At 49.6% G+C, this 9227-nt stretch overlaps 1 protein-coding gene across 2 annotated transcripts in view; it reads left to right on the forward strand.

Moving 5' to 3' along the window:
- Positions 1-9227, forward strand: part of dpysl2b (dihydropyrimidinase like 2b) — a 15238-nt gene extending 6011 nt beyond the window's left edge. For both annotated transcript variants that reach the window (XM_029169709.3, XM_029169710.3), the window contains exons 2-14: positions 505-593; positions 795-979; positions 1859-2023; positions 2250-2311; positions 3339-3419; positions 3633-3701; positions 4326-4446; positions 4529-4685; positions 4762-4903; positions 5009-5179; positions 5932-6111; positions 6234-6399; positions 6475-9227. In XM_029169709.3, coding sequence (XP_029025542.1) covers positions 505-593; positions 795-979; positions 1859-2023; positions 2250-2311; positions 3339-3419; positions 3633-3701; positions 4326-4446; positions 4529-4685; positions 4762-4903; positions 5009-5179; positions 5932-6111; positions 6234-6399; positions 6475-6566 — 1680 coding nt within the window. In that variant the 3' untranslated portion in view covers positions 6567-9227. The remainder of the gene's footprint in view (positions 1-504; positions 594-794; positions 980-1858; positions 2024-2249; positions 2312-3338; positions 3420-3632; positions 3702-4325; positions 4447-4528; positions 4686-4761; positions 4904-5008; positions 5180-5931; positions 6112-6233; positions 6400-6474) is intronic.

Here is a 9227-nt window from a genome sequence, read left to right on the forward strand (position 1 = left end):
GGCCATGGATGATTGATTAGAAAGCCCACGCTCCGATTGGCTGCCGGCCTCCTGGCACCGTGTGTGTGTGTGTGTGTGTGTGTGTGTGTGTGTGTGTGTGTGTGTGTGTGTGTGTGTGTGTGTGTGTGTGTGTGTGTGTGTGTGTGGCAGAGGGGGCGTGTCGGGAGGTGGGCGCATTGGTTTTGTTGCACCAGTGAAGGTTATTTCCATTAGAATGAGGAGCTGTATGGTCATGGTTACTAAACACACAACAGCTTCTTAAGATGCACAACTTCCTCACAGCAATAAAACAGTCAAAGACGCTGCACACAACTAGAACCAACAGTAGAATCCAAGTTTTCCACTGTTGATTCTGCACTTTGTGACAAGTCTGCAGGTGTCTGCTCCCCTCCTCCTCGAGGGCTTTTCATTCTGCAGCAGGTTCGGCAGCTGCAGGTTCTCCGCTGGACTGGACCTGCTGTGGTTCTGATGCAGACACTCACCACATCCGCTTTGCTGTTTCAGAGTGACCGTCTGCTGATCAAAGGAGCAAAGATCGTGAACGATGACCAGTCCTTCTGTGCTGACATCTACATGGAGGATGGAGTCATCAAGTGAGTTCAATGAGGAAAACAAGTAACAATGAGACACAGATCCATCAATAATAAGTAGAACAAACAGCACATAAATAAATACATCACAATAACATCACCTGCTACAGTCGAGGACCAGACAGCAAAGCCTCATTCCAGCATCCAGTCTGACCATGAGTTACCAAACGTTTCTGTGTCTTCATACGTATGAATTTTCCACAGACAAATCGGGGAGAACCTCATCGTGCCCGGCGGCGTGAAAACCATCGACTCCCACGGCCGCATGCTGCTGCCAGGCGGCATCGACGTGCACACGCGCTTCCAGATGCCGGACCGAGGCATGACGTCGGCCGACGACTTCTACCAGGGCACCAAGGCGGCGCTGGCCGGAGGCACCACCATGATCAGTGAGTCCCAAGTGTGTCTGTGAGGCCTCTGAGGTTCCAACCCAGAGCCAGAAGCTGGGAATGGCCTTGTGGTGGTGGTTTCCTGGAGCACAGAATGGGTCTAATGTGGAAGCTTCAGCTTGGAGGCTCAGTCGGTACAGCTTTGAGTTGACTGCAGTCAAAGCTGCAGCTTCAACTCGCTCCGGCTCCACGGGCGCCGCACTGTGGGCGCTCACTGCTCTGATCAGGAGGTCAGTTTCCCCAATGTGGGATCAATAAAGTTCAATTATTATTAAAGGATCAGGGCAGAGCTCACAGCTGCTGTGCATCAGACGCAGGAATGAGCTGATCCATCTGAATGGTTCTGGTTCTGCAGCTGTTACCTGTTCTTTTCCACCTCATGAAGATTCAGTGTCTTGTTTTAATTAGATCCATGGTGTTTATGTCAAACCCCCCAAAGGTCACGCCTGTCCTCCCTCTGACTCAGCAGCCGCGTTCTCACAGCAGAACTAACTCCCAGAATGCAGACTCCTGCAGAGTCAGAACAACGTGAGCAAGCGGCCGTCAACGTAGGACACGTGGTGTCAGGATCCAGATGTAGATCCGTTCAGATGTGAATGTAAAGAACCACCATTAAAACGCATTAAAACACAGAGCTGGTCTGCTGTCTGCAGGTGGAACCCCTTGAGCTCATCTAAACGTATGTGGTGGAAACTGCAAACAGATGACGGCTGGTTTCTGAGCGCTGGCTCTGGTTCCTACAGACCCAAACCCTGGATCGGGTTCTTTTCACAGGAGATCAATCTGTTGAACGAACCTTTGCCTCAGACTGTGACCTGCATCGTGTGTGAGGACACATCGTCAGTAGATGATAGCTCTGACTCACTCTCGTTCCTCCAGTCGACCACGTGGTGCCTGAACCCGGCGTCAGCCTGGTCTCGGCCTTCACGCAGTGGCGGGAATGGGCCGACAGCAAGTCCTGCTGCGACTACTCTCTGCACGTGGACATCACCGAGTGGCACAAAGGCATCCACGAAGACATGGAGGAGCTGGTGAAGGAACACGGTAGGAAAACGGAGCCAGCGCCTCGTTTAAGACACGACAATAACGTTCATGATCCTATTTTACCGTCAGAGAAGCTCTATAGAAAGAAGAATAAAACCTCACCACTGACCTCTAGAGGCCAGAATGTGAACTACACCTGCAGTTTATCCACAGTTTTAGTTACTGTAGATCAGTTTATTTTATTAGACCATGAGCTGCTCTCACACAGACCTACTTTATTTTTAAGGTGTCAACTCGTTCCTGATCTACTTGGCCTATAAGGACATTTTCCAGCTCACTGATGCTCAGGTGGGTTTTTTTGTTGATAAAAGATTTGAAAAATACTTGAAAACAATAAAAAACATATTTGCAGCTTCAAAGTTCAAGTCAAAGAACTATGACACGGTATCAGGTGTTTATTCTTTGGATAAACATTGTCCTCGTTAATCTAAGTCTGAGGATGCACATCATTCTCTCACTCATGTTGCTTTTTATTGCTAATTATTATTTATTTTCATTTAACGACCCATTTAACGTTAACCTAGTGAGACACGGCATAAATGAATGCACTGATGGAAATGATATGTTTAACTGTGGAAGCAGGAGTTCATTAAGTCAAATCATCAAATCATATTTCATTACATCTTCCGTCAGTTAAACTGAGCTCAGCCAGAACATTAGCAATAAATTCTGTTTATATATCTTTTAGCCTGTAGATGTTATTCACCTTTGTCATTTGTACCTGTGAAGTAACAATAACGTAAACTTGCAGATTAGTTTCTGCAAGAACTCTGACAGTGAAAAGGTCAAATGGGACAGTGAGGGAGTCATGATCAGAATAATAGAATCCTGCTTGAAAGCTGTTTCTGAATCTGCTCTGTGTTGATATTTGCACGTGTTTGAGGAATGTTCACAGACCAGTGCAGCCAGAGTTCATCATGCAGCTTTAAAAGCTCGTTGTTGTGTCATGTTTGGCAGCTGGGACGAGGTTGTACAACCTGAAGCTTCATCAGATTAGCATGTTAGGATTTAACAACTGGCAACGGCATAAATCCATCCATTCATCCGTCCATCCATCCATCCATCCATCCATCCATCCATCCATCCATCCATCCATCCATCCATCCATCCATCCGTCCATCCATCCATCCGTCCATCCATCCATCCGTTCGTCCATCCGTCCATCCATCCATCCGTCCATCCATCCGTCCATCCATCCGTCCATCCATCCATCCATCCATCCATCCATCCATCCATCCATCCATCCATCCATCCATCCATCCATCCATCCATCCATCCATCCATCCATCCTAATTCCTGTGTGCATTCTCTCCAGGTGTATGAGGCGTTCAGTGTAATCCGGGATCTTGGAGCCATCGCTCAGGTGCACGCTGAAAACGGGGACATTGTAGCTGAGGTACGATTCTCCCAGATGTTGCTCAACATCAGCTGATTGAGGACAAAGGTTGCCTCCTTGTGCTTCACGCTGTGACTGTTAATAGCAAACAGACACAGATGGTTCACGGCCACACATGGTTTTTAACTGCCAAGCTCCTTATGAGGAACATGTGTGCTGCATCTGCACATGACTGAACCCTGTTTGACTGTGTGTTTGTATGAACGTTTGCAGGAGCAGCGCAGGATCCTGGAGCAGGGCATCACTGGACCTGAAGGACACGTGTTGAGCCATCCTGAAGAGGTCTGTGCTGCCTGCAGCCTGTGTGTGTGTGTGTGTGTGTGTGTGTGTGTGTGTGTGTGTGTGTGTGTGTGTGTGTGTGTGTGTGTGTGTGTGTGTGTGTGTGTGTGTGTGTGTGTGTGTGGGCCTCAGAGCCTCTGCGCACATTCATTTAACATTTATCGTAATAGTTCAAACAGATTTTACGTGCTGATATTAAACAATATTTACATTTGAATGTGAAATATTATGCTTCATTTTGCTACCATTCAAATTGTTTTGCAGTTATTCATCTAAAGCAACGTAATAGAATATTATAAATATTTTTTCCTTCTTGGAACATTTTGTCAGTGTTTGTCATGGTTTTGCCATTTCAGATGTCAAAAAGTTTCCTAAGTGTTTTACCATATTTTAGTTGCTATGGTTGAAAAATAGAAACCAACTAAACAGAAATGACGACATTGAAGCACAGTGAAATCCTGTCAGTAAAAGCTTTGACCAGAGAACCCTCAGTTTAGAACAAAACAGCCAAAAGTGACAAGTTGCTTCATTTAATTTGTCCACTTTTAATGACTTTACAAGTTCTTTTGAAGCATTTGGCCTCAACGTTAAGGAGCTCAGAAGGTTTTCCTCCCGTCTCTGGTGCAGGTGGAGGCGGAGGCCGTGAACCGCTCCGTCACCGTGGCCAATCAGACCAACTGCCCCTTGTACGTAACCAAGGTGATGAGTAAGAGCGCGGCGGATGTCATCGCTCAGGCCAGAAAGAAGGGTGAGAGGTGGCGCCACGCAGGAGCCGACGGGCGGCGTCGGCTGCTGTTTGGCCGCAGACGTGACGTGTGATGCGCTTTCAGGCACCGTGGTGTACGGGGAGCCCATCGCCGCCAGCCTGGCCACCGACGGCTCACACTACTGGAGCAAGAACTGGGCCAAGGCCGCCGCCTACGTCACGTCCCCGCCCCTGAGCCCCGACCCGACCACGCCGGACTACCTGACCTCGCTGCTGTCCTGGTACGAGCTCAGACCGCAGAATGTGGGGCCGCCGCCGCCGCCGCCGCTGTGCGCTCACTCTTCTTCTTCTGCTCAGTGGAGACCTTCAGGTGACAGGAAGCGCTCACTGTCCCTTCAGCACGGCCCAGCGAGCCGTGGGCAAGGACGACTTCACTTTGATTCCTGAGGGCGTCAACGGCGCCGAGGAGCGGATGAGTCTGATCTGGGACAAGTGTGTGGTAAGTGTGTTCCACTCGACGGCTCCATGAGGATCAGGTGACGAACGCGTCCTTTCGGATGAACTTAAACTCGTCACGTGCCGACTCTCAGCTCTGTGTTTGCAGGTTACAGGTAAAATGGATGAAAACCAGTTTGTTGCAGTGACCAGCACCAACGCTGCCAAGATCTTCAACCTGTACCCACGTAAGGGCCGCATCGCCGTGGGCTCCGATGCCGACCTGGTGCTGTGGGACCCGGACGTCACCAAGATCATCTCAGCAAAGAGCCACAACTCGGTATGAGCTCCGCGACTATGACGTCCGTGTCACCGTAGGAGTGATGCATGGAAAGCTCCAGCAGGTGGGAGGAGCTTAACTTTAACCCATATAGGGTCAACAGGAAGTTTACACCATTCCTTTAATACTAGAACATTACGTAGAGAGACGAGGTTGCGTTGGTGGACAGGGTGGGAGCCTCACGGCGTCCAGGGGCTGGTGTCATTACTCAGATGAACTGGATCACATCATGTCTGATTGACATGATCAGCGTTTGTGTCAGAGAGACGTGGACTCGCTGGGTTCTCGTGTTCCTGGTTTCAGTGTCCAGTCCACTGGTGATCTCACCTGAGGCAGCGAGTCCACTCAAAGCACAACCTCCCCAGCGTGTGTGTGTGTATGTTTGTTTGTGTGTATTAGAAGCCTGAGGGAATACTTTCAACTCGGCGCTTGTTAAATCAGTTAAGCCTCTTTCATAAATGCTCTTTAATCCGTGACGTATCCTGCACTTTTACACGGTAGCGTAACGTGTAAACAAAACTCTGGCAATTTTTCACATTGAGATTAAACGAGATTTCTCTGAATGTGATCGCTAGAGCATCATCTCCAGATAAGAGGTTACATCATCGATATCATCACATCTCTGCTTTGAAGATATGACATCACGCATTGGCTTTAATGCGTTGAGGCACAAGCTGCTGTGAAGTTTCTTCTGCTCTAAAACTGGAGTCTTGTGTTTCGGCTGAATCCCGTGGAACCTTTCTGATCCACAGACGGTGGAGTACAACATCTTTGAAGGCGTGGAGGTGCGCGGGGGGCCGCTGGTCGTCATCAGCCAGGGCAAGATCGTCCTGGAGGAAGGGAACCTCCACGCCACCGAGGGCTCGGGCCGCTTCGTGCCGCGCAAACCCTTCCCCGACTACGTGTACAAGAGGATCAAGGCTCGCAGTCGGGTACGGCTCCGCTCCAGGTCCTGGTCCTGGTCCGGGTCCGGGTCCGGGTCCGATGTGTGTCTGGTCTGATGCTGTGGTGCAGGTTGTAGACATGACCGCCTGCTGTCTGTCCCATCATGCAGCTGGCCGAGCTGAGGGGCGTTCCCAGAGGCCTGTACGACGGCCCCGTGTGCGAGGTGTCCGTCACCCCTAAAGCCATGACTCCCGCCTCCTCGGCCAAGACGTCCCCGGCCAAGCAGCCGGGCCCGCCGGTCCGGAACCTGCACCAGTCCGGCTTCAGCCTGTCCGGTCAGTGGACGTGAACTGCTGCGCTCTGCGCTCTGAGTCTGCGCGTCCTAATGAGGCGTTTCTGTTTGACCGCAGGTGCTCAGGTCGACGACAACATCCCCCGCCGGAACACGCAGCGCATCGTGGCGCCGCCGGGGGGCAAAGCCAACATCACCAGCCTGGGTTAGAGCTCCAGCCCCCGCTGAGGGGACGCGAGGATCCGAGGGGCGGGAGGCGGAGAATGGGCGCTGGCGGAGAACGGGCACCGGCGGAGAACGGGCACCGGTGGCGCCGTGCGCCTGCAGAACCTCACCTTCGCTGCACCCGATCCGCCTCGGATTCGGATTCGCCTCCTCAGCTCCTCCGCTCCTCACCCCCGCTCACCCCCGCTCACCCCCGCTCACCTCCCCACTGTCCTCCCCGATCGACCTGACAGGACACAGCTAGACACAAAAAACGATGGAAAAAAGAGAAACCATGAGAACACTCCTTATTTGAGCACTTTTATGACATTAGATAGTTTTTTTATACTGTACGTTTTTAGTTCTGCTCTTGTTTTAACGGACGCGTCCTTTAGACGCTTCCCGCGTTTCCACCCTAGTTTAAATTACTGAACCAGTGTTAAACCGGGCCACAGTTGCTTGGGATCGAAGGGTCCGACTTCCTTCCAGCTCTGAGCCATCGACCTCCTGCAAACGTGGCCGTTTGACGCTGAAGTCCTCACGTTCACAGCGCTTTGTGCGTTGTACCAGCGTTGTTCATGTTCTCCATCTGTGGCTTCACTGAGGTACTTAAGCAGGAGACCATGTCCCAGGTTTGGCAGCTGAGCCGGTGGGAACGTTTGATGGAGAGCAGTAGTAAATCAGGCTTTATGTCCCATCTGTGAGCGCTCGCTAATGGCCGCCAACCTTTCCTCGCCTTATTGCTTCTAAAGGAAACATTCACTGCTCAGCTCCGTGTATGTGAGTCTGGACTCCTGATGGTTGTGACTGATCGTCACCAACCAGCGCATTTACACAGAATGTTTGTCCTGCTTGAAATGTGACCGTTTTATATGCATCACAGTCCCTCTTTCCTTTTTTTACTCTTTACGTGCCTCGACCCACAGTCGTCGTAGTGATAGCTTGACTTTTGCCTGTTTCGTTATCCTATCTGAGCTAAGTGAAGGATATAAGATAAAGATGTAACATAGCCAGGATTAACCGATTCAAAGGTGCCAGATTTTGCGCTTTCGTTGGGCCTTCTCTGCCGGTGGAGCCCCTGTAAAGACGAAATCTCTCGATATCTTGAAATGTTCTAATGTTTTAGAGTTTTTAACTTGTTGTCAAACTGCTTTTAGTGTGATTCTGTATCTAGGTGCCTGAGGGCTGAGCACTATTGATTTACGCTTGAAAGTAGACATGAGCTAATGTATTTCTGACTAGTGTGCAGTGTTGATGTGAGGGATGGGACGCGCAGCAGGGTCCTGAACTCCTTGATTTCTGCATGATCTGCTCTTTATTCAGTCATTCCAACTGGATCTTTTTGCCGTCTTTGACTTTTTCATGACTCAGCACAGAACTCAACCATCCATAGAAACGTAGGTCACGATGAGGTTTGACATTGAAAGCTTTCACCTCTGAGGATGTGACCCAGCAGCTCGACATCTCTGCTGTGAACCCATCTGACCCGACTGGAGCTCTCAGTGTTGGTTCTGTTCAGTTTTGAAGGGTTAATCAGCTACTGTAACATGTTGATGCCTTCGGACGTCCTAATGTTTCTTTAGTTGAGGTTTACTGAACTGTAGCCTGCTGGACCGTTCCGTCATTCCCTGTGGTCACAGGTTTTTACTCACTACATTACATAATTTACTTACTATTACAACTTTAGGTGTGTGTGTGTGTGTGTGTGTGTGTGTGTGTGTGTGTGTGTGTGTGTGTGTGTGTGTGTGTGTGTGTGTGTGTGTGTGTGTGTGTGTGTGTGTGTGTGTGCGCACTTTCACATCACACAGTACAAACGTGCTTCATGCATTTCTTCATGGTTTCTTCTTTGTGTTTTGCTTTTTGCTTCTCGTTCTTTTCCTTCGTCTCTGGCTCCATCATTGTTTCTAGTTGTTGCCATAGCAACAACTGACCCCTCCACTGTTGGGGTTCTGCTTTTTGTTTGTCATGGCAACACGTTGTCAGACTGGAGGTTGCCATTAGCAACCTGTCTGGACCCAGCGCTGTTGGAAGAGCTTTGCATGCACACACACACACACACACGCACACACACACACACGCACACACACACGCACACACACGCACACGCGTGCACAATTACTACATAATCTTGTGCTGAGTTGTGTGGAAAAAACCACAAATGTCTGCTGCTTTAAAGGGATCTGTTTCACACACCATAGTAGTAACACACACACACTCACACTAAACAACAAACAGCTGTTGCTGTGATGCAGCTGCCACCACTGAAGAACCAGCTGTCAGCACTGGCTCCCTCATGGAGTCCCATGCCTTCATTTGCAGTCACACACGTATACTGCTTCAATGCTGTCGGTTGGATGCTTTTCTATGCCATATTATGCTACCGATAGGCTATGAGTGATATGTATGTACGAAACATGCTGCAGACTGATGGTCTGAGGTTTGTTGAAGCTGTTAAACACCTTCTTGCCCCCGACTCTGAACCCATTCCTTCCCCTGTAAGAATTGCCCTTTTGTCAAACTGAAAATGTGTGATGGTGTTTGTCTTGGTGGCTGTGGGGCTTCTGGGATGCTTGCTCACTGGAAAGTGCCCAGTCCCATGGATGGTGATGTAAAAATAAAAAATAAAACAAACAAAAAAATAAAACAAGGACAACAATAAGAATAAAA

This window comes from Betta splendens, chromosome 12 (genome assembly GCF_900634795.4).
Source record: "Betta splendens chromosome 12, fBetSpl5.4, whole genome shotgun sequence".
In the NCBI taxonomy this organism is placed as follows: Eukaryota; Metazoa; Chordata; class Actinopteri; order Anabantiformes; family Osphronemidae; genus Betta; species Betta splendens.